The 25,336-nt window shown below is 45.6% G+C and overlaps 1 protein-coding gene across 1 annotated transcript in view; it reads left to right on the top strand.

Moving 5' to 3' along the window:
• LOC144259608 (store-operated calcium entry regulator STIMATE-like) overlaps positions 1-25,336 on the top strand; it is a 68,907-nt gene that overhangs the window by 38,510 nt on the left and 5,061 nt on the right. The window contains exons 5-7 of the mRNA XM_077807895.1: positions 16,077-16,189; positions 17,223-17,306; positions 20,873-20,983. Coding sequence (XP_077664021.1) covers positions 16,077-16,189; positions 17,223-17,306; positions 20,873-20,983 — 308 coding nt within the window. The remainder of the gene's footprint in view (positions 1-16,076; positions 16,190-17,222; positions 17,307-20,872; positions 20,984-25,336) is intronic.

Below are 25,336 nucleotides of genomic sequence, written 5' to 3'. Positions count from 1 at the left end.
TAAAAATTTCACTCTGCAACTCATTGGTGAGGCACCCATTCAACCTGCCTCTCTAGGAGAATACGTAAGCCTTTTCAGCACATTCTAAATGTTGACTACTCAAGGTTGCTTTGCACTTGGATGGGGGAAGTGTTTTGAATCAAGGATCCTTAGCTGGAAATGCCCAGCCAGCAGTCTCATCCATTTGGGGTTGCATAGGTCCTAAAGAATAGAATCCGGCCCCAAAACTCTATTTCTAGATCATGGATTCAGAAATTACTTAGTGTATTCCTGATATTCAGTTTGAAGTTCTGAGATTCTACCATCATCCTTCCTTTATTTCATCCCCTGCTTTGGGATCTGTGAGCCTGGTTTTTTTAAACATTTCCACTAGAGGGTAGCACTTGTCTTTCTAAATAGAAGATGAAGTTAAGGGAGTACAGTACTTCTGTCTTTCGGAGGGGGAAGACCAAAAAATAATTCTTCCCTACTGCTTTGAAAAGATTGGGGTTTTTTTGTGATCTTGAAGACCCACTGAAACTTCAGCATGTCCTACAGAATTCCTTCTGTTCCTGAACCATTCCATCAGTAAAAGCTACATTCTCACTTTCCCACCCCCTAAAGGTTTAATTATTGGGGATATTTTAATGAAAACAGGATTGACTCCTCCCCCCCCCCCATTGCTTTTCATCTGGTAATCTAAGCAATTAGAGTTTGATCCAAAGTGAAATCAGTGTAAAGACTCCCATTGACTTGAACTTTGGATCAGTCCCTTGTTTAGTGCTTCACATCTTGAAAGTGCTGTACAAATAAACTAATCCTGCAAGGTTAGGTTCCTTCCGATAGAAACCAAGAGAGAGCTAGTTTAAACGGACTTGTTTAGTCATGATTCTTCCTGAAACGTGTGTAAGCTTTCAGAAGCGTCTAATGTCAGTTAGAAAAACAGGCATAGGTGGGGGTGAAGTGTGGGATTTGTATGTCTCAAAGCAACCTTCTTTATGGAAGCTGTGTTAGAGAGCTCATACTTTTGTAAACACAATCCCAGATTACCCTGCAGTTGTGCCTCTTGTAGCTAGTTAGTGCATCTAATATCCATCCTTCTTCCCTACAGCATAAAAACCTTTCATCTGGGGTCACGGTTCCCAGCCAGATGGCTGCAACCTCCTCCTTTTTGGACCTCTAACCACTCATCTTCACCCTTCCAATTGACACACACAGATAGCAGCCAAGTTACATTCTTGCCCAGATCACTGTCCTCAGACGTTGTGGAGTGTTAGGTCTTCCAGAGGGATTTGAATGGAGAGAGTATAGCAGTGCTGTGAACTTCCTAAGGCAGGGCACTTCTTGCCTAGACAGTGGCATGGGAGGTTTGAAGGTAGCTGCTGGAGAAGCAAAGGACAAAATGGCCGAAGAGTTATGCAGGGCCTTGAAGACAAGAAGCCTGATCTTTGATTTGGTGAGCCAATTCAAAGTGGGGAGGGTCATCTGGGCAAGAATGTAACTTGGTTGCTGTCTTTTTGTGTCAATTGACAGATGAGTGGTTAGAGGGCCAAAAAGGAGGAGGCTGAAACCATCTGGCTGGGGGATGTGACCCTGGATGAAAGGATGGTGGGTGGTTGTTTTTTTGGGGGGGGTCTGTAGGGAGAAAGAAGGATGGATCTTAGATATACTAACTAAAGCAAGAAGTGGCAGTAATTTGACGTGGCCTGGATGGTTGGGACATTGAGAGGCAGAGTGACATTCTTGTGTATATAAGAGAAACAAATGCTTTAAACTTTCTTGGTATTTTAAACAAAAATGTATTTTCTCCCCTGTGTGAAGTTCCATGTGAGTGCTTGGCTCTTCAAGAAATTCAAGCGTTTCCCTTGGAGACAGCAAGTGGGAGTCTGGTGTGATGGTAGAAAAGTAGGGGAAGAATCCATATCCCTGGCTTGATTCCAGACTCTGCACCAAACTTGTCAGCATTATTGTAGCTTCCAAACCAGACTGGAGGTTGTCTAATGGTAACTAAGCCAGGGTGCCGGAGTTCTGTTCTCCCAGCCCTGCCATTGTTACTTTGAACCAGTCGCTCAACCTCTCTACCAAATTTTTTTCATATTGGGGCACTCTCTAGAGAGAGACCTTGAGCCAATAGGGGTATTGAGGCTTTATTCAGTGTTTGGCTTGCTCTGAGATCTTGGCATGACATCACTGGGGAGAAACTTTATAACATATTTGGTTCTGAAATTAATAAAAAGATCCATGGCTTTCACAGCAAAAGAGTGACTTGTTTTGGTAGTTCAAGCCACGCTTCTGGAGAGAGAGGTTAAAACTTTATAAAGAAACTTCATTAATCCTCTGCAAGATTCTGAAGAGTCCCTAGTCTCTGATTGCCAGAAGGTGGGAATGGGTGACAGGGGATGGATCACTTGATGATGACCTGTTCTGTCCATTCTCTCTGAAGCACCTGGCACTGGCCACTGTCGGAAGACAGGATGCTAGGTTAGATGGACTATTGGTCTGATCCCAGTATGGCCATTCTTAGTTCTTAAGATTAGTTAAAGCTTTGTTAATATGGGTGAAAACTTCCCTGTGTTTTCTGTTCAGCTTCAGGCATGGAGGAGGGAGCAGAAGCTGCTTTTTAAAATTAAGCCCAGCTAGAGCAAAGTCCTCTTTGCTTAGAAGGAAGAATGCCAGTTGGCTAACCAGGAGAACAGCTAGGTGCCATCTATTGTCTGGCTTGACTGATTTTTGTGTTAGCTGTTCCTGGCTCCTCCATACTTTTGGAAAATAACAACTCTTAGGGGACTAAAATCTTTTAACAATGACCTGAGACATTGGAGATCAAATTTCGGTGGATTGCGGGCTTGATTGGGAAATTGCTGGATCCTTAAGAGCTGCTCTTGCTTTGTGTAAAGTGAAACAGATTGCTGCAGCTGCACTCCTCTTCCACGGAGAAGCAACACCATAAGGAGCACCTGTCCAACCTTCTCTCCAACCTGTCCTGTCCAAATTCCAGTTGTGGTTTCCCCCTGGAATATCGTTGAAGTACAATCTGTCCTCTCCCTGCCTAGTGCTAAAACCTCAGCCTTCTTCAGGCTTGGGGAAGGTAACCTAAGTCTAAGGCTCTGTTTTCACTAGAAATGCTGCCATGGTAGCGCTGCAGTGTAGACACTCCCTGCAGTGACAGGATGGGGTTCTCCCATTGCTGTGGTTAATCCATCTCCCCGAGAAGCAGGAGTTAGGTCAACAGAACAGTTCTTCCGTAGACCTAGTGCTGTCTACACCTGGGCTTAGGTCAGCTTAACTACATTGCTCAAGAGTGTAGATTTTTCTTAACTTTTTTAGTGTAGACCTCGCCTGAGCTAAATACAAGTTGGGACAAATTGTTAAGCATAAGGAACCCATGCATGCTGTGGGAGATCACTTAAAATGAAGTGGGCGATCAGGGGTTTGCAAGCAATAGGGAGCCATGCTGTGCCGGGCACCTCAGACTCGCACGAAATCATGGTTCGTACCCCAAAGAGCATAGTCTCAAATAGACAATGTGCTAACAAAGAACTGGGGAGAGGGAACAATGAATAAGTGCCGTGCTCAAGGTGTAAGTTAGTACGTTGCATGTCAATTTTGTTTGAAAATATTTTTTACATCCCTTCTCACCTGTTCATCCCCCTCCCTATATCCTCATCCCCCTCCTATAGATGCCCTTTAGTTTTCTCTCCAGGAAGGAGGGCTTGAGTGGATATTTCTGGGATATGAACCTGTAATGACTCTAGAGGTTCTAAGCATGATGATTCAGTCAGTTTGCTGGCTGGAGATGTAAAGACATTCTGGTCAGAACCCTATTGAATTCGGCTGGTCAAAGTTAGTTGTAGGAGAGCATGCTCCGTGCCAGCTGTTGAGTTTAACTGAGGACCTGTGTGGGATGCTTTTGGGCCTGTTGTCATGGTATTTATACAATATTTCCATAACAAGTGTTCCCACGTCCTGGGCAGCCAAGGGAGAGCTGTCTGTTAGTGCTTAAATCTTACCAAAAATATCCAGATGCTGTGGGGAAGGGGGCTGACTTTGCATTCTAGCTCACTACTCCTGTATGTGGGGGAAAGTGAGTTGGTGGGGGAGAAAAACCCTAATGGTCCAACACTACCAAAGGCCTGATCTCTCACTGCCTTGCCCCTCCTGGCAGCATTTCCATCTGGGCAAAGCGGGTGTGAAACTGGAATTCTGCACTCGCAGGCACCCACTGTGCCCGGGTGCAGATGCCTCCACAAGGCACAGGGCACTGGAGAATCACTGTAATGTCATGGGACTTAAACTGGTATTAACTCCTGCAGTTGTACAATATGAAAACTGAAGTACAGCTCTATTCTCAGTTCAGTTACCAATGGTTCGAGAGAGGGGTCTGAACTGGAGCAATGGATCCAGGGCCCTGCCCAATCTGTGTGATCCAGTGCCCACTGAAATCGGGCCTCAGACTCTATCCATATTCATGTTGGATTGGGCCTGGCTGGCACCCTTGTTGGCAGTCTTGCCAGATGCTAAGGGTGATGAAAATCTGCTCTGACAGCTGGCACCTGCGCCTTGGGTATGAGTCGCATTGAGGCAGCCTATGCGAGAGGCTTGTACGTTGCTGCCCTTGATCCTGTGGTTAAATAAGATGTTCTTCTCCAGAGCTGACAAGCCAGCGCTCTCCGTCCGTGTTGTGTTCAATTAAATGTTACCTTTAAATGCAAACGTACTTCCAGCAGAATTATTACTCTAGAGTATTCAAACCATCACCCTCTCAATTTCCATTTGCCTTCTGGCTTCTATATAGCTATTGGGTTTGCAGTTAACCCTTTTGTATATGCTCAGTGCACATATGGCTTCATAAAGGCAGCGAATAAAGCTATCAGACAGGGATGTATGGGGTTTGCTGACAGCTCAGTGCAGTAGAAGCCACATGGATTAAAAGTAATTCTGTTGTGTGGTAATGGCTTGGAGTGAGAGCAGCACCGCTGCTCATGAGGCATTCAAGCTTTGCAAGCTACCGGGAGGCTCTCACCCACAGCACAGCTGGAACACATGAGACATGAGGAGGAGGACATTCCTGTACCATGGAGAGACGTGAGCGAAGACTCAGGGGACTACAGCAGAGAAGAAGGTGTATGCTTTCTTCTGACACTTGCTAGCTACAGTGCAAGAATATCTTTGAAGCCTTTTATACACAGGATTGGAATTGAATGTTTGCTCAAGTCAGATGATCACCTCTTTCCAGTGTCTCCAGGAGGTGAGTCTGGCTTTATGGGACTTGTGAGGAGGCTATCTGGGCCTGTGTCCGAGGGAGCAGTGCATGGGTCTGAGGATCCATAGAATCATAGAATATCAGGGTTGGAAGGGACCTCAGGAGGTCATCTAGTCCAACCCCCTGCTCAAAGCAGGACCAATCCCCAATTTTTGGCCCAGATCCCAAATGGCCCCCTCAAGGATTGAACTCACAACCCTGGGTTTAGCAGGCCAATGCTCAAACCACTGAGCTATCCCTCCCCCCAGCCACTCAGCCATGCAGCCACTTAAGAATAACCATAAAACAGTTTGACATTTACCCCAGGCCAATGAGATATTTTGGCACTGAGCAGCCTCTTGTTCCTAGGAGACCAAACTCCTGCGAAGCACAACTCCAAAACCCCCAGAGCCTCTGGGCAGAGGATAAAAACAAACGCATGTCTAACCCTGAAACTTCTTTATGCTGAAGAACCGATTGTTCCTCTGTTGCATTAGAACTTTTTTCCTCAGTTTTGAAAATAAAATGAAGAACATGGAAGAGAAGGGACAAAACAGCCACACCTGTTGCTTGGAACATCTCAGTAGTGGGGTCTGTGCCTCTTTGACAACTCTTCTGTTGACTTGTGCAGGAGTTAATACCAAATCCCCTGTGGCTCACTCTCTCTCCTCCTGTTGGTGGTCACAGATACAAAGTGTCCATGCTGATTTTGTTGGACCAATCAGTATTGATCTCAATGAGGAGTTGACCAGCCTACGGGCTCTTGTGGAAGTGGGTGAGAAGACTCACTTGGGGGATTTCTTGGCTCACTAAGAAGTCTCAAAAGCTGGCAGCACAAAAGCTTCCTGCCCAGACCCCACACTGCGTGGATTTACTGTTCACTCTTCATATTCTTCTGGGAAACGATTTATCTACTCATTAAGTTTGACACATGAGTGTTAACCATTTGCTGTTGGCACCATTAAGACTTTTTTGCATCTGCCAGTGGCCAGTAGGTGTGAGATTCTGCATTGTTCTAGCCTTGCTATTGAATTTGTGTGTGCAGGAGAGAGGAGGCAGCTTTCCCAGCAGTATCCATGCTATATGAATGACGTGCTGCGATCTAGATTTCCCTGTAGTCTGACACAAATGCTGTAGCTTGCACTCTCCGAGGCCGACAAAGGTAGGGACCTGTGTAATGTAAGCTCCGATAGGATCAGACTGAATCAGGTGTGACTGGGGATGAGGGCACTCTGTGTATGTCCTGAGTTTGCCACCGTTCCTTGCAATCTTAGGGGTTGTAATGGATCCATTGTTTCTCCTAGATTCTCAAGTATCAACTGTGGCATATAATGCGTTTCGCCCGTCCCTCCTCCCCACCCCATCTATAGTTCAACTTGGAGGCTGCACTGTTTCCGTGGCTGTGGAATCTCAAGGTCTGATTATAACGTGTTCTATGTGAAAAGCATCTGGAGCCTTTAGCTAAAGCAGAATGCAGCATCTTGCCCATTGATTAAAGCAGTCTGCGCTCAATGACCTATGGCTCTGAACTAGGTGCCTAGAGTCTCCTGTGTGTGCTTAGGAAGGTAGTTTGGGACCCAGTTATCTGAGAGGTGAGATCCATCACAATGTGTGGCACTGTAGATCAGAAGAAAAGAAGGGGTTCTGTGATGCCCGTTTAATGATTCTTGTAATATTGGCACTCTTCCTTGCCAAATAGGACTCGGACGACCAAGTCACCTCACCTAGCAGGCCAATGGGCACCTGATCACTTCAGCTGATTGCTTCCCCAGGCTAGATTTGAGCTCACGGCTGAAAATGAGAAGATCTAAATTCCATTGACAGAGCCAGTCAGCCATGCAGCCACTTACGAAAAAACATAAAACAGTTTGACGTTTACCCCAGGCCAATGAGATATTTTGGCACTGAGCAGCCTCTTGTTCCTAGGAGACCAAACTCCTGCGAAGAACAACTCCAAAATCCCCAGAGCCTCTGGGCAGAGGATAAAAACAAACGCATGTCTAACCCTGAAACTTCTTTATGCTGAAGAACCGATTGTTCCTCTGTTGCATTAAAACTTTTTTCCTCAGTTTTGAAAATAAAATGAAGAACATGGAAGAGAAGGGACAAAACAGCCACACCTGTTGCTTGGAACATCTCAGTAGTGGGGTCTGTGCCTCTTTGACAGCTCTTCTGTTGACTTGTGCAGTCGGTATGTGATGGAGAATAACGACGTAAAGGGTAACCATGCCGGCAGTGTTGCATTGAGATCACCGGGCTAGAGACTTGAGGCATCCACAGTGGAAACCCTGAACCAGGCAAAACTTGCCTGATTTAAACTCTGGCCCGGCTTATTGAAAGTTTCGGGAGTCCAGGCCAGTGTCTGATATCGCAACATAACCAAAAGGTGCAGTGCTGTCTGTTTCCAGTGTGACTGTTGGGTTTTGCTTTGAGGTTTTTTTGGATCTGTTTGTTTCTCTCAGAAATGCCAAAGTGAAGGGCAGGTTTGCAAGGCCACGTGGCTCAAACTAGCTGAGTTTTGCACAGCTCTAGTTAAAGGGTTTAGGCAGCCTCAAAGTAAACACAAGGCTTAGTCTGGTCTCCGCCTTATTCTCTTCCTCTTCTACATGAAGGAAAATTACTTCCCCAATTTCTGTGTGGCTCTGCAGTCCTCCCGTACAAGTACCATATCAGACTGTTTTGTTCTGCAGTGATAGCTGGAAGCTTTTGAGGGGGGATAAAACTAGCATCCATTCTCTGGGACTATATGTTTCCCTGTGGTGACTGAATCTGTAGCTAAATTTCCTTATCTCTGCCTCTTAAGGACTTTCACAAGAGGGGATGGATGGAGAGGTAGTGTGGTTCAGTGGGTAGGGCACTGAATCTGGGATTTGGGAGAGCTGGATTCTATTCCTTCCTCTGTCACTGACCTTGGGCAAGTTCTTCTACTTGGTGACTCGACAGGGTATAAGCGCTTTGAGGAAGAGACTAGGCAGTACAGCACAATGGGATCCTGACTGCAGTTGGGCCCTGTCCAATGTATTATTTATATTAGGACATCGACATGCAAGATCGGGGTATAATTCCTGGGTGTCATGCTGTCTGGAGTGGCTCACGACTATGAGTGCCTACCTCAGGACGGCCTGTTGGAAAACAGGGCAGATGCCCAAGCCTGGTGGTGTGTTCTGTAATCAGACTTCACCAAGGCAGTGACAAATGTGAACTCCTGGATCACTATGCCAGTCTTACCATGGAGTTACAGACAGTCCCCTTAGATTCTCCAATCTATCTTGCCACCCAGACAAACTGGACTTTGTGATAAAATGGTCACTTGCACCCAAAATCACATCATATTTAGGTCGCTTCCAGTCCCAAAAGACCAGTCACTTACCCCAAATCAATTGATACTCTAGATCTTACACCAAAGACAACAGTGGTGGCCAAATCTATAGTAAACTAACTTAAGGTTGATTTAGCTAACAAAAGGAAATGAGAGTTATTGAGAGATGAAAGCAGGTAGAATATATGCACAGGTTTAATTCCAAATGGTGGCAGTGATGTAATAATACCAGTTTCCCAAAAGTTTTTTCTGGATACCCAGATTGTCTCTGGATATCTCCACGTTGCATCTGGTACACTTCCTTGGAAGAGTCCAAACAGTTCAGAAGTGTAAGATCTTTACAAGTATGGATTCAAGGAGCTTTTCACAGAAAACAAGCTGGCAGTGTCACTACCCATGTGGCCTTTCACTTTGATAGAAAGTGAGGAATGCATTTTGAGCCTTTGACCTCTGATCATCGCCCAAAATGGCCACTTTCCTTGAAATTAGCACTTTTCTGTTAAAGTTCTTCATTTGCATTCTACAAGGCTTCTTTCTCCTTTGATGGGTTATTTAGTTACAGGAATAAACACAATGTGAATGTTTGCTCCTACGTTATAACAGGATACAGATAAGTGAGAACAATGCAAGTAACATCCCACCAGTTTTCATGAAGTTTAAACACCAAATACCCTTTTTACATTTAACCATCACTTTGATCTATACTAATGCACACGGGAATTGGCCTGGGACTCTGGCATGAGCTGGCACCTGGTCTGCCAGCATCACACATCTGTGAATATGCCCCAGATTTCCTGTGTGACTTTGGCGAAGTTGCCGAATCTATTCTATGCCTCAATTCATTTGTAAAATGTGGATACTACCCTGCCTCCGGGGTGTGTTAAAGGATGAAAGACTAATGTCTTTGAGGTGGTCACAGTGATTGTAAGGTAGTGAGATAGTAAGGCTTAAAAACAAATCTATACAAACCCCAACCTGGCCAGTATGGTTTTGCTTCTGCTGCTGCTGAAGATATTTGGGTTTAAGTTTCCTTTCTTTCAACCCAGCTTTGTACAGTGCATCTAGAAAGTACTATGCAACAAATTCATAATGCTGAATTTGTATTTTGATCGCTCTCCCGCAGGTACGGAGATAAAGTGCTCTTAGAGTGAGCAAGCCTTCTTTATAAATAGGCTTGGCAAACAAGAAAATCATGAAGAACAGCTAGCTGAATTTTTCAAATGGAACATGAGAGAGGAAAAACCTGAGCAGATTTCAAAGCCAGGAAAAGGCTGGAATTTGGTTTGAGTTTTGGGTGAAGATTTAGATTGGCTGTTACTCCAACCTGCCTTAAGAACAGCCATACTGGGTCAGACCAAAGGTCCATCTAGCCCAGTATCCTGTCTTCTGACAGTGGCTAATGCCAGGTGCCCCAGGGGAAATGAACCGAACAGGTAATGATCAAGTGATCCATCTCCTGTCTCCCATTCCCAACTTCTTGCAAACAGAGGCTAGGGACACCATCCTTGTCCATCCTGGCTAATAGCCATTGATGGACCTATCCTCCATGAGTTTATCTAGTTCTTTTTTGAACCCTGTTATTTTCTTGTCCTTCACAACATCCTCTGGCAAAGAGTTCCACAGGTTGCCACTGTGTTGTGTGAAGAAATACTTCCTTTTCTTTGTTTGTTTTAAACCTGCTGCCTATTAATTTCATTTGGTGAGCCCCACAGTTTTTATGTTACAAGAAGGAGTAAATAACACTTCTTCTCCTGTCATAGAATCATAGAATATCAGGGTTGGAAGGGACCTCAGGAGGTCATCTAGTCCAACCCTCTGCTCGAAGTAGGACCAATCCCCAGTTAAATCATCCCAGCCAGGGCTTTGTCAAGCCTGACCTTAAAAATATCTAAGGAAGGAGATTCCACCACTTTCCTAGGTAACGCATTCCAGTGTTTCACCACACTCCTAGTGAAAAAGTTTTTCCTAATATCCAACCTAAACCTCCTCCACTGCAACTTGAGACCATTACTCCTCATTCTGTCATCTGCTACCACTGAGAACAATCTAGATCCATCCTCTTTGGAACCCCCTTTCAGGTAGCTGAAAGCAGCTATTAAATCCCTCCTCATTCTTCTCTTCCGCAGACTAAACAATCCCAGTTCCCTCAGCCTCTCCTCATAAGTCATGTGTTTCAGTCCCCTAATCATTTTTGTTGCCCTTCGCTGGACTCTCTCCAATTTCTCCACATCCTTCTTGTAGTGTGGGGCCCAAAACTGGACACAGTACTCCAGATGAGGCCTCACCAATGTCGAATAGAGGGGAACAATCACGTCCCTCGATCTGCTGGCAATGCCCCTACTTATACATCCCAAAATGCCATTGGCCTTCTTGGCAACAAGAGCACACTGTTGACTCATATCCAGCTTCTCGTCCACTGTCACCCCTAGGTCCTTCTCTGCAGAACTGCTGCCTAGCCATTCGTTCCCTAGTCTGTAGCGGTGCATGGGATTCTTCCATCCTAAGTGCAAGATTCTGCACTTTTCCTTGTTGAACCTCATCAGATTTCTTTTGGCCCAATCCTCCAATTTGTCTAGGGCCCTCTGTATCCTATCCCTACCCTCCAGCGTATCTACCTCTCCTCCCAGTTTAGTGTCATCTGCAAACTTGCTGAGGGTGCAATCCACACCATCCTCCAGATCATTAATGAAGATATTGAACAAAACCAGCCTCAGGACCGACCCTTGGGGCACTCCGCTTGATACCGGCTGCCAACTAGACATGGAGCCATTGATCACTACCTGTTGAACCCAACAATCTAGCCAACTTTCTATCCACCTTATCGTCCATTCATCCAGCCCATACTACTTTAACTTACTGGCAAGAATACTGTGGGAGACCATGTCAAAAGCTTTGCTGAAGTCAAGGAACAACATGTCCACTGCTTTCCCCTCATCCACAGAACCAGTTATCTTGTCATAGAAGGCAGTTAGGTTAGTCAGGCATGATTTTCTGTAGGTGAATCCATGCTGACTGTCCTGATCACTTTCCTCTCTTCTAAGTGCTTCAGAATTGATTCCTTGAGGACCTGCTCCGTGATTTTTCCAGGGACTGAGGTGACTTTACTGTCCTTGCTAGTAAAGATGAAATGTAGATTGTGAAGCTGCTTGGCACCTGCTACATTTAAAAAAAAGACAGTCACTTGTGGTAAGATAACAATCAGTGGTATTGCACTGACCTGGTCAGACTCCTTCTGGACAGTAGGGAAAGAGTGAGCAGACAGTCACCCTGTCCGGAGTAGTTCACAGCTGTGAAGGCCAGCCTCAGGGCAGACAAACTGGTGGTGTGTTCTACAATTAGATTTCACCAACCCAGTAACAAATGGGAACTCCTGAAGCACTCTGAGCCTTACCATAGAGTCACAGGTAGTCCCCTTGTGCATGCCCATCTGTCTTGCCACACAGGCAAGCTGTGCTTAGTGATAGTTATTTGCTGTGCACCAAAGATCACAAAATGGTTTCGAGGTCTGGAAAACAAGCAATGAGGAGAGATTGAAAAAACTGGGTTTCTTTAGTCTGGAGAAGAGAAGACTGAGTGCGGACAGGATAACAGTTTTCAAGTACATTGAAGATTGTTACAAGGAGGAGTGAGAAAAATTGTTCTCATTAACCTCCTAGAATAGGACAGGAAGCAATGGGCTTAAATTGCACCAAGAGAGGTTTAGGTTGGACATTAAGAAAAACTGTCTAACTGTCAGGGTGGTTAAGTATTGGAACAAATTGCCTAGGGAGGTTATGGAATTTCAGTCATTTGGAGGATTTTAAGAACAGGTTAGACAAACACCTGTCAGGAATGGTTTAATTATTACATAGTCCTGTCTTGAGTGCAGGGGACTGGACTAGATGACCTCTCGGGAGGTCCCTTCCAGTCCCACGCTTCTATGATTCTATAAAATATTTGGGTTGTTTCCAGTCCCAAGAAACCAGTCACTTTAACCCCAGATCAGTTGTACCTCAGGGCTTATGCCAAAGACAATATTTGTAGCCAATCCTATAGTAAACTAAGGATTTATTAACTAGGAAAAAGAAATGAGCGAGTTATTTACAGGTTAAAGCAGACAAACATATAGTCACAAATGAGTTAGTCTATGGTTCCAAACGGTGACAGAGTTGTAGCAATCTGTCAGCTCTGAGTATCCTTTAGGGCCCACCCAGGTTGACCCCCACTGCTGTTTTGTAGCTCAAGCTCTCAGAGTCCAAACACCCAAAGAGCTGAAAGCTTGTCTTGTCAGCTATTTTTATTTCCTCCTTCCGCAATTCAAGCTGGTGGGACCAGTCTTTTTGCAGGTAGCCTCTTAATGGGTGTGCAGGGACAATTAATAAAATCTTTGCATTGTGATGTCCCTAAATGGCCCATTTAGTTTTGATAGCCCTTCCAGATGGGCCAGAGGTAATACCTCTCATAGGGATTTAGCACTTTGCACTGGGTAAACATTTTTTTTGTTTGGAGAGTTACATAGTTCAGAACAAGCATGTTACAGCTATATACAGCCAACACTGAAGTATTGCCTTAAATAGCCCTAGGATATAGACATTATAAGTAGGATTAATACATATAGCAACATACAAGCATTTCATAAAGTCTAAACACACTGTTAGAAGTCCAATACTCATCTTAACCATACTAATGCACTGGTGGGCTGAACTGCTTTCCAGCAATGAAATTGTCAGTACTCAACTGGTCTGCCAGCCTCACACAGGTAGCCTGTAAAAGTTGTAGCCATCCACAGGATGAAGCATCTGATCTCCAGATGAGCATTGCTAAATGGTTGCAGATGCAGCCAAGTACCGTGTCAGCTGTGGAGTGTAATGGGCAGGCAGCTGGGGGGCTAGTGAAGGCTGCTGGGGGCTAGTGAAGGTTTCAAGATCCAGCCTCAGTTCTGGGGTCAGTGCACATCATCTGAGAGTGCTCTGAACAAAAGGGAAAGCCAAGTTCAAAGGCAGAAGGGAAGTGATGGATCTCTTTTGTCTACGCTTGGGCTTTGGACTAGAATAGCATTACCTGCCAAGGCTTCAGATGCAAGGAATTGTGTGGGAATGTCTCAGATGTCAGTACATAACAAAAAACCAAACCCAAGTCAAGGAATGGACAAAACCCAGCTCCTTGGTTCTGATGAGTCTGTTGGATCTGCGCTGCTCTTGAAATACTGAAACCCTCTTCCAAAGCCAGCAAGGGGAGCAGCTTCTCCCAGCCCCAACTACCACCAGGAAGCTTCTCCCCAACTAGCTCGTGCACACGCTGTTCAAGACTTCAGCTGCTGTAAGGTAATGTCCATGCTGACTGGCTCGGGTCCCTTTTACTCCTCCCACACTTCTCCTCCTCTTGGCCTTATTTCCTCCCAAGCCTCTTGCCTTTTCTGTTCTCTCTTCTCCCCTTCTTCCCTGTCCTGCTACCTTTGCCTCTTCCTCCCCTTGCCCTCTTGCCTCTTCATGGTCCCTGTTGCCATGACCCACCCACCTTTTCCCATTTCAGCAGCCTGCCTTACCCAGTTCCCATCTGCAGTCATCCATTCTTGGCTTTTCCCCTTCTCCCTTCCTTCCAAAAGTTATAGCGAAGGGAACTACTGAGGTGATGCCTTTGCCACTCCAGGTTCTTAGCCAGCCAGAATTCCTGTGCTGGCTTGATCAGAGTTCATTGTAATAACACCCGAACCCACAGGCGTGCTGGTTTGTATCAATCAGTCAAACATTTCAGTGTGTTTCTATTGCCAGTTGCCTTTAGCACTGGGGGCTATAGATCTGTGACGCTCGCCCAAAAGTGTGTAGCAGGCTTAGTAGGCCTTGGCTCTCAGACGTGTTTCCTCGGCCTTGGAGGCATCAGACACATTGGTCAAACATTTCAGTGCTTCTCTCTTACTGCTCCTGCAAGGTGTCAGCTTGACAAAGGCCTTTAGTTCATCCCCAGCCGATACAGCCCTGTTATTGTCTGACCTGCATCATGTTTACAGAATCACACTTCACAATATGAACATGAGCTGGCCCTGGCCTCTTACTAATAGGTTGCATGTGCTGTCACTGGCGGGCTAGTCATGCATTTTGCTACCAGTCTGCTGGGGAAAGAGATCTAGATGGCTTCCCTTGTGCCTCTTGGAGTTGACACGTACTCAAGGAGAGTTCTCTACCGTAACGGAGATGTCCAGAATGTGAAAACGTCTCCAATGGGTGGGGGTGAAGTGAGCAAGGGATTCCCTCAAGGGCTGGGGGGCTCTGATGAGAAGGGAAGGACAAGAGACCTCCTGACCCATTTGGATCAAACCTCGAATCACCTCCCAGCTTCAGAGGAGCTTTGCTTCAACTCTTCTGCACAGCGGTGGTTCTGGACTCTGGTCTGTACTGGAAACAGAGATGCCACCAGAGGCTCTTTAATATTTGAGTGTCAGGAGGAAATGTGACCTGTGTCTCAAGAGAGCCAGATATTGCCAACCCCAATTTTGCATTCCTGATGGATTGTAATGAGCCTAGGAAGATAATGAACAGCTGGCAGGATGTTTATTGAGGCCTGACGCTACTGTCTGTAATAGATATGGTTCCATTATAGTTGCGAACAATAATAAAGATGCTTTTAATTTTCACTTTAAGTACCTATCATCCATATTTAACTAGCATTGATTTTCAGATTGGATTACTTGAAAACCTGGGATGATGGAGGCCCTGTGTCTCAGACCTTCAGTATTACGTCCCCAGCCGTCGGCTCTCATCAGCAGCTAACAGATATCAGATACATCCACGCCATGTAAAATGAAATCTATCTTGGATGGAGTGCTAGTTATAAAAACTAGGCCCCAGTTGTCAGCATCACCCAAAAGGCAGTGACCATTTAGATCACCAGATACCCCTGACATTTTCAGATTCGATGTGGGGGAAATCCCAGGTGCTGCCTAAATCTCCCCTTGAATGTACAGTTGGAGGCTGTGTTCTGAGCTTGCCGCCTGGTGTAGCATGTGACCGCATATTTGACAGCTCACACCGGAAGGGGCTGCATTTCAGACATGGATGGCGTTATCCCAGCACAGAATAGGAATAAATGATCTGTTATCAACGTAGCAGTGCATTGTATCCAAGATCAGTACTAGGACCAGCACTTAAAAGATTTTAAGGCCAGAAGAGAGCACTGGCTCTGGTCTGAAAAGAGACCAGAGTCATTTTTAATTTCATGTCTGAAGAAAGCACCAACTTTCTGCTCCAAAACCCGTAAGCTCCTACAGCTTGCCATGAAGGAAGACCTCCCGTAGCTGTCAGAAGAATTATCTCCCCTCTAGTCCTCCACCTGGATCATTGCAACACCCACGCAGATTAGCATCCTTTCTAGGAGGGGCCAGAGATACGCGTACAAGCTGGGATATTGAGGCACTGTACACACACTTCCCCCTTCTCCTCCTGTGCTAGTCTCCTTAACTCCTGTTATCAGTCCATATTGTTTTACATTAGGGTACTCTGATATTTCTCTTTGTGGTTTTCTACTCCTGTTCTATAGGCTAAATTTAACTTACTTTTCCAGGTGACCCTCCACAAGCTGCTGCCTGGATTGGCCAGTGCATCCTCTACTTGCTGATAATGGTCTTTGAGAAGACTGTGGTAAGCTTTGCCCTGTTCATCCCTGGCTGGACAAAGGTAAGTGACTGGTTATGTTTTCCTCTGGAGTGGGAGAGTGAGTGTTTTTATTGCATTGTGTGCGCTAGTTCTTTATTAGACTATAACTCACAAGGAGCCCTCAAATAACCCATTACTGGTTACTGCATATGGGGAACTGCCTATTGGCTCATGGCAGGGAAATGTCACAAGCTGACCAATAGAGAGACTAATTGAATAGGTTGTTCTGCCCTTGGATGAATGAGCTTGTAGCCTGGGACTCTGGAGAAACTGGGTTCAATTCCCAGCCCTGCCACAGATATACTCTGTGACCTTGGGCCAGTCACTTAATCTCTCTGTTTCCTTAACTCATCTGTGAATTGGAGATGATACTTCCTTTTCTCTTCTCTCGTTTACACTGTAACTACTTCAGGGGAGAGGCTGTCTTGTTATTTTTTGAACAGCACCTAGCACAGTAGGGCTCTGATCTGTTCTGACCACTAGCTGCTGCCATGATACAAAGACTATCAGTAGATGGCAGCTGTGTGTGTCCAGAGAGATGGAACAAGTGGGAGACATTAAGTTGGGACACATCAATATTTCATTCCTGTTGGAACCAGTGTTCTGAATCCATGTAGTAGAGAACTCCTAAACTTGAACCACTAATATAGATTTCTCCACTCTTGGTATGTGAACCTGGAATCTGGAGGCTGGCAGTACACTTCTGGTTGTCTTCCAGGCCACCTCATGCAAGGCTGGTGTCCCATAAGCTTGTCTTGCAGCCAGGCTGAGAGAATCCAAGGAAAATCTGCCTGTTATTATAATGTTAAAGTGTGGAAGACCAGCACTTTAATAAATGAATAAATATCTGCCTGGCCTCAGGCTGCCAGAAATGTCTGGGGTGAGGTGGGGTGGAATAGCTTGTGTTCTTCTAGCTTATGCGGCGGGGTAAAAATGGCAGCAGCTGCCCCCGCCATGAATCTGCCAGTGTGGGAAGGTCGCTGCAATTCATGGTTAATAGCATGCAACCAAGATGTATTTTAACAACATTGTTTAATTTTTGTTTCCCTTGCAGCTTCAGGAGATTTTACTGGACTATATCCCAGATCCTCAGCTGGAGCTCGTTCTGGTCATGTTCATTGTGCCTTTTACAGTCAACGTAAGTGAAGCCAAAGACTCCTCTGAAAACACTGAGTTTGTTGGGCCTAGGTGTCCCAACAGAGATGTGCTGTACACGCAGTCCTTATTCTCTTGAAATAAGACAAAGCAGAGAAGTGGCACAACAGGTCATTGGCAGAGCTGGGAATAGAACCTCCCTCTCGGGATTCTCGAGCTATTACTGTACCCACTAGACACCCTGCCTGTCTCAGCCTACTCAGAAGTCACCTATTGCTGAGACACTAACGTCTCCTAGTTAGTAAATTGTATCAACACTGTTACTTGGAGGAATTCGAGTTGTGGAGTGCTGAAATTAAGCCTCTCGAACATCACAAAACTCTGAGATCTCTACCATAGCTAATGATTAATTCTGTCTGGTTTTGCATATTTTTGTTAGAATACAGCACATAGAATGCACGGGGATGTGGTTTTAGGGTTTCCAAGATAAAAGGTGGTGATTGCTTTTGGGGTTTTTTTTAAGTACTTAATGCAATGTGCATGGCACTTTCTGAAACGCAGATTCCCTGCCTAGAAGACTCTACTTAAACGGTAAGATGAAAATGACAGAGGTGGAGCTGGGACAGGGTAGGTTGAAGGTGAGGACAATAAGGTGACTTGGGTTCTATGAGTGAATCAAAGAGCAAAATATGGCCTCCAGACTTTCACTGTGATCCATTAAGACAGACAAAAGTCTGTTGCTTAAGTGATCACTTGGACAGATTGTCCTGATGTACTTAAAAATCACCTCCTCTGCCATTGGACCTGACAAGAAATGAATGAAGGATCTGGGCTTCCCTTGCAATTATTCATGACGTCCCAGGCATCCAAAACTCAGCTGTTAGTTGCATCCTGTCATGAAAAGCACTGAATTCTGAACTCCGGCCTTATCAACCAACAGGCTTTCCATTCACCTCTTTAATGATGCTCTTAAAGAATAGCCAAACTGGCTCGTGTATGGAATTTGATTCAAAAAGGCAGAGATAACAGTTGAGTGGTAGTTTTCTAGTGATGTCACTCATGTTAAATACCAATGATAACTCCAAAACAGGCCCTGTCCTGCAAGATGAATGCCGTCTACTCTGTGGTCGATGAGCCAGAGTCAAATAGGCCCAGGCTTTGTGGGTGTAAATGCTACCAAATAGACAAGAATCCCACCCATTGGGAGAGGCTGGTGCTATCAGAATCAGGACCTGTGTCTGCAAACCTCTTTGTCCAAATAGATTTCCCAACGGTTCGCAGCCTTCAAAACTGGGAAGAATCAACAAAAAAGTCCATTGAGGTTTTTGGCTAAAACTTCCACTCAGTCTGATGTAAAACTTCTTAGGGAGGAAGTGGTAATTCAGATACTTAGAAATAAATATAGGGTAACTTTGTTCTGATGATCTTGTATAAAATTAGCCCTCATGCTACAGAAGGTTCTTTTAAAATAGGACTTGCTTGAAGTCCAGCCAAATGTTCTGTTGTCCCACAAACTGTTGATCGTCTCTAAACCATCACTCTGGAAATCCTTTCCGTGTCTGCCTTCACAGGCTTTGAACCTTTGATTAGGCCATTTTTGACAGGACCAGGAATGTTTTTTGAACTGTGAAATGGAATGTCCCACTGCAGTCTGACACGACATGCCATGGCAGATGACATCCTGCTCCATTCAGAATGTCTTTCCACCCACCACAACTCAGGATGCAAGAAGTTCAAGGTGGACTATACATTGGTCCTATCCAGCTACACCCCCACTTCCCTCCCTTTCCTTTTTCTCTGGAAACTGTCTTCTAAGTTCCTAGGGGATTTGAAGAAATCCCAGGAACAACTACATTTATTGCTGGAGAGTTCCTTTCCTAGGGATGTGTCTCAACTTTGCTAAGACCCTGTGGTTAAAATGGGTGCTCTTCCGCTCCTCCTGACCTCCAGCATGTTGGTGCGTTCTCTGGTGCCCCACACAAGGAGATGGAGAATCCCAAACATAAGGGATGCAATGGAAGATGGCGCTAAAACAGAAGTAGGATGGCTTGGGAGAAGTGCAGCCAGCCAGTTAGAAGCAGTCAGTAATACCTAGCTCTTACAGAGCACTCTTCATCAGTAGATCTCAAAGGGTGTCCGTATCATTATCCCCACTTTTTAGACATGGCGAAACTGGGCACAGGGAGGAGAAGTGACTTGCCCAAGTTCACCCAGCAGTCTATCTAGTGGCAGAGCAGGGATTAGAACCCAGGTCTTCTGAGTGCTGGTCAGTGTTCTGTCACTAGGCCGTGCTGCCTCCCAGTAGAGAGTAGGGCAACAGAGGAGCCATGCAGTACCCTTCCAGGCAGAGACAAGCTGTTTGAACTTGATGAGGAAGGCAAAGAGGAAATTCAGAGTGGAGAGTCGTGTGGTCTGAGTGAGACTGGCACAAGAGGAGGTTGCATTCAGTGAGGCAGGACGTTGCAACGCTCATCTGAATAGGATTGCAAAATGCATGAGTCAATAGAGCTCAAGGCAACTAATATTTCTCCCCCTTCAGAAGACCGCCTGGAAAGCTGCTGTCCCCTGCAGTTTCTAACTAGGTGGAGAAAAGCCTGCACATACCTACAGCTGCCGAGCTGGTGCCTTTCTGTTGGGCACTCGTTTCGCATACAGAAACTACAGGGGGGGTTTAATCTCCTAAATATCTGTCACCACAATCACTGTGGCCAGAATCCACCTGGGCGTGCATGCTGTCATGGTTTAGTAACTGTGAATGCCAAGCACGTCCTGGCAAATAACTTCTCTGAGCCAAATAACATGCCAGCTCCTGCAGCCACATGGTGAGCTCAGAAACTTGGCTTTCATTTTTAGAGGAGCTGTGTTTGGTCTCCTAGGTGGTGGGGGAAGCTTGAAAACACAAACAGTGTGTGTGCCTTTGACTCTGCCGACTCATGAGGCAGTACCTCCAAGGGGGATGAGCAACCTCATTCATCTTCACTTGGAAACCTGCTGCCACCCATGGGAGGTGGGGCCATGGGAGCCCCATGCAGGATTTGCCCCAGGCCCAGAATGGCCATAATTTGTCCCTGCTGCCACTTCTGCTTGGCTCAAGAGCAAACATGTGGAAAGCCAGTGCAAGCACTGACAACAGTTCTGGGAAGCTGAATGGGTGAGCCTTGACTCTGGATGCATCATGCTTCAGCCAGTTACAGCTGCAGAGCATGGTGGGAAATCCCTCTGACCCAGTACCGCCCTGACCTACTGTTTAATCTCTTTTCCAGTGGGTCCTCCAGCAAACGCCTGCTCTGACAAACCGACCAGGCTTCAATGCAGAGGAGAGAAAATAACTCCCAAAACACACACTTGGTCAAACTCCTGCAGACATGTGGGCCTAATCCTGTAGACTGCAGAGTGTCCTCTACTCCATTTGTGTCAGTGGGGTCGAGGACGCGAATTGCTTGGTAGGATCAGGTTGTATGTGAGCTGTTGGTGGTCACGGTAAGGCTTTAAAGCTATAGCACCTACCTAGAGCTGCTACCGCCTTGCAGTTTAGGCTGCACTAAAGATTGGTCATCCAAAGTCGGGGCTGTTGGAACAACTTGATGGTTTTCCTTTTTCCCCTCCAAGGCTGTTATGTTCTGGGTCGTGGACAGTTTGATCATGAGGAAATATAAGCAGAAAGACAGCCTTGAAGGCAGCAGGTCCATAGAAAACCCCGTGAGGAATGAAGAATCCCAGGTAAGCCCAGGGAATGTGCTGTGGGCAGATGTGCACAGACAGCCAATCCTAAGTCAAACGAACACCGCTAATTGTAACTGCAGTGGGTAGTAATGACACAAGGTAGGTGATCTGAATTTAGAGCCAGCTGTGTCACAGAGCCGTGCCTGCCTTCCCCTTGGGGAGGGGGATAGTCTTACCGGGATTCTCCTTGAGCATTCCCTTGTTAATGCTGCAGAAACGGGAGCACTAACCGAATCTTGAGCCACTTCACCCCATGGAAGCAGCTCTCCCAGCGAGCATGGACAAGTCTTGAGATGCTGGATGTGTCTGACTCCCTCAGGTCTGCTCTGTGACGCTAGGGAGTGGGTGAGTGCATGAAAGCTTCTGCACCAGAAATGCCAGGAGAGAAAAGGTGGCAAGAGTTCTAGAAGGGCAGGCCCTTGTTTCTAGACCCTAGCAAAGTTCTAGAGCATGGCTATGTTTGGAAAGGACTTAAAATGGTATCACCTCTCTATGTTGTGAGAGGCAGCATGGGCTGGTGGACAGGGAGTTGGAGACCTGGTTTCTATTCCGAACTCTGCCACTGCCAAGCTGTAACCTGGAATGTTACTTTGCTTCTTCAGCTCCCTTCCCACTCTGTCTTCTCTGTTTAGACAAGGACTGCTAGATGGTTGTACGGGGCCTAGCATGATGGGGCCTCGATTGCAGTTGGGCCCTCTAGGCACAACTCTGTTGAAAGCAATAAATATCCCGTATCTGATCCATAGGTGTTCTTGGGCGCTACCAGTGTTATCCGCTGACACCATACATGTATTACACTCAGCCCCTCCTACATCACTCCAGCTATGGAAAACCAAGCTGGATTCTAGTCTACTTCATGCACCATCAACAGACTAGCCTGATCAGTAATGACAGCTGAATGCTGTGACAGGGCGTGGCTTGATATTTTTCCAGATTCCAGGTTGAATTAATGCCCTGAAAAATCATTCTTAATTCGTGAATCGAGCGAATGTCGTATGAAGTCCATTGAGAATCAACAGAACTCCAACAGGTGTCGCTTCCGACTCCTTTGGGGCCCTCACGCCTAGTTAACATGTTTAAAGTTGTAGTCAGAAGGAATTTTTTTTCTTGCTAATGTCTCGTCTTTTGTTGAATTTTGGAGGAAAACATGCTTGGGGGGGAATCAGAGTTTGCCAGGTGTCTTTGTTTCTCAGCAAGCAAACTGCCAGTTAACTCTGGTGTGAGTCACCCTCAGTATATATTTGGGTTAGTTGGATGCTCACGCTTTAAGTCCAAAGGAAAAAAACATTGTTATGTTACAGGCAGATTTTGTTCTCATTGTTTGCTAACGCAACAGAGTTCACCGGACACAGGTCACATCCATGTCTGTGCTTGGGTTTTGGGCAAAGGCCATAATCTAACTAGCTGGATCTAATTCTGTTCTTCCCTCTCCCCACCCCTATTTTCAAAATGCTACATGTACAAATTCTGATTGCCTGCTGTTCATTGGCAAGACCCACTAGACTGAAAAGGAGTTCAGCAGTTACAGGCTAGCTTCTGAAATAGCTGCTGTTTGGTGGAATTAAATACTCCTAGAGAAAGAGGGGAAGAAGAGGAACAGAAATAATACAAGGTATTTCACATTCTGCTTACAGAATAACTTTCAGCTCCAGTACCTGTTAAGTTTACTTCCCTCATGGCTTTAGTCAGAGCACATCTTCTAGTAAGTAAAACTGGTTTCTGCATCATACAGGTGGGACTGCCAAACCAATTACTACCCGGCTGTGGCTTCTGCACTGAAATACACACTGCAAGGTGGCAAGTAAGAATGTTCTTAATTGGTACTGATGCAGTTTACATAACTTCAAGCCAGAATTCTTGTAGAGCTTGTGTATCTGATAAGCTCCCACTCCTAAAGGGCGATATGGCGTTAGTGGATTCCTTCCTCTTATGGGACCAACAAAGCAGAGACAGATGTTAACAGCTGGTCAGCCAAGAAATGAGTCATGCACGTCCTGGTGCAGCAAAGCCAGCCTCGTTCTCTGAATGGGAGCAATCTGAGCTATGGTGTGTTCCAAAACATCTGAACCTTGCATTCCGGGGATTTCCAACAATGGGAAGCCTGTTCTTGAGAGCAGATACCTCTTAGAGTTCATAGGAGTTGAAAGGCAAGTTCAGCCAGGTGAGGCTGTGTCTGAACAGTTCTTGCACCAGTTTAACCATGGTTAGGGGTGCCGTGTGTGTCTTTTTTTGTTTTGTTTAACCACTAGAGTTAAAAGCGGTACCAAAAACTGTAGACAAGCCTGTACAGATCCCACATGCGCAAAACTGCTAATTACTCTAAATTCTAACCAGCCAGACCCAATTAACGCTTCTCTGGTTATGGCATGATCTTGGCCTCGTAGTCGTGGTTGATACTCGGGAGTGCCATCTCCTCTAATCCCATTTAGCAGGGATGGCTGTGGAGGTTCATTCAATGTCTGTAACTCGTAACGTCTTTCATAATGGGCAGACACGGGTGCCACTTGTCCCGTTTTTGTAAGTTTGAAGCCATGTCCAAACACAGAAGTTGCACCAGTTTAAAGTTGTGTTTAAACTAACTTCTGTGCATAGTTGAGATCTGATCTTAACCCTCCCACAAATAGCACAACTAATCCTTTATTTTACAGCAAAACATTGGAGCCTCCGAGATCCCCTTTCACCTTCATGTGGCATCAACAACAACAGTACACGTAGACAGTGGAGGTCTGTAGCACGGAGTGTCCCATGGATATTTTTAAATATGCAGACACAACTGTACGGCAGCCATTCCGTCTGGGAGAGAACAGAGCAGGACTCAATACCCAGTACACTGCTATTGTTGCCAGTCGCATATGGAAATATACCCTGCCATCTGTCTTGTCGTGCTGAGGAATGAACAGAACACCATAAAACTCTTTACAACAACCTGTTTCAGGTCAGGTTAGTCCATAAAGAAGACTGCTATCCAAATCTCTGGAAGTCAGGAAAGATCAACTATTCTCTACTCCATCTTCTTGCCAATGCAGTATTTCTCTTTATACCACATTTTTCTAATGTTCTGACAGTCTAGCTTTAAATGTTCCAAATGATGGGCTTCCATTAATAGACCTGCCTGTTGGGAAGGCTTTTTTCTGATATTTAGCTGAAGCTTTCCCTTAGCATCTCCCATCTTATTATATATTTGAATATTATTTGAATATTGTATCTTTCGAATATTTGACTTACTATCTCCCTCTCCTCCCCCTCCTCTCACTTTGTTGTTACTTAGCAAAACTTTTAGTTTTACCTCTTGTGAGGAAAGAATCAGATAACTTTTGTTGCTTGACTTGGACCATCCTCTCTGGTGCGAAGTGGAGTTATGCCAGGGAGTGGTTCATCCCTGTACTTGGAGTGTCCTCTTACTGGAACTTTATATGGGGATTGTTGCCTTCCTGCTCTGTGTCCTTATGCCTCACCAGTTTCAACCCATAATTGCATTGGCCGTATCACATTGCAAACTCAGAGCTCCTGTTTTCCAACCCACAGGGATGAAGAGTACAGAAGTGGGAATCTTCACAGAAAATCTGGGACTTCTGTCTCTTCTTTCTTGGTCTCCATGAAACTTCCATACAGCCACTTGCCATGTGACCGCCTATCTGTACAATCATAGAAGATTAGGGCTGGAAGAGACCTCAGGGGGTCATCTAGTTCAACCCCCTGCTCAAAGCAGGATCAACCCCACTAAGTCATCCCAGCCAGGGATTTGTCAAGCTGGGCCTTAAAAACCTCTAAGGATGGAGATTCGTAGGTAACCCATTCCGGTGCTTCACCACCCTCCTAGTGAAACAGTCTTTCCTAATATCCAACCTAGACCTCCCCCACGGCAACTTGAGACCATTGCTCCTTGTTCTGTCCTCTGCCACCACTGAGAACAGCCGAGCTCCATCCTCTTTGGAACCCCCCGTCAGTTGAAGGTTGCTATTAAATCCCCCCTCACTCTTCTCTTCTGCAGACTAAATAATCCCAGTTCCCTCAGCCTCTCCGCATAAGTCATGTGCCCCAGCCCCCTAATCATTTCAGTTGCCCTCTGCTGGACTCTCTACAATTTGTCCACATCCTTTCAATATCCTAACAATATCCACATCCTAACAATATCACAAGTCACCTTTTAAATGGTAGATAAAATAACAACCCACCTGGCAAATCTAATTGCCCAGGCCACAAAGGTGGGGTGTCCGAAATCCAAAATCAAAGGCTGGAAATGGAGATTTGGTTGAGATCCATCCCTATTAATTGACTCATTTGCTCTCCTGATTGTTCAATAAGGAGAATTTCCTCCCTCTCTGCTATGTTATTAATCTCCCTCCTTTC

This window comes from Eretmochelys imbricata, chromosome 1 (assembly GCF_965152235.1).
Source record: "Eretmochelys imbricata isolate rEreImb1 chromosome 1, rEreImb1.hap1, whole genome shotgun sequence".
Lineage (NCBI taxonomy): Eukaryota > Metazoa > Chordata > Testudines > Cheloniidae > Eretmochelys > Eretmochelys imbricata.
Note: the sequence above shows the minus strand (reverse complement) of the source record. Positions and strands in the feature narration are given on the sequence as shown.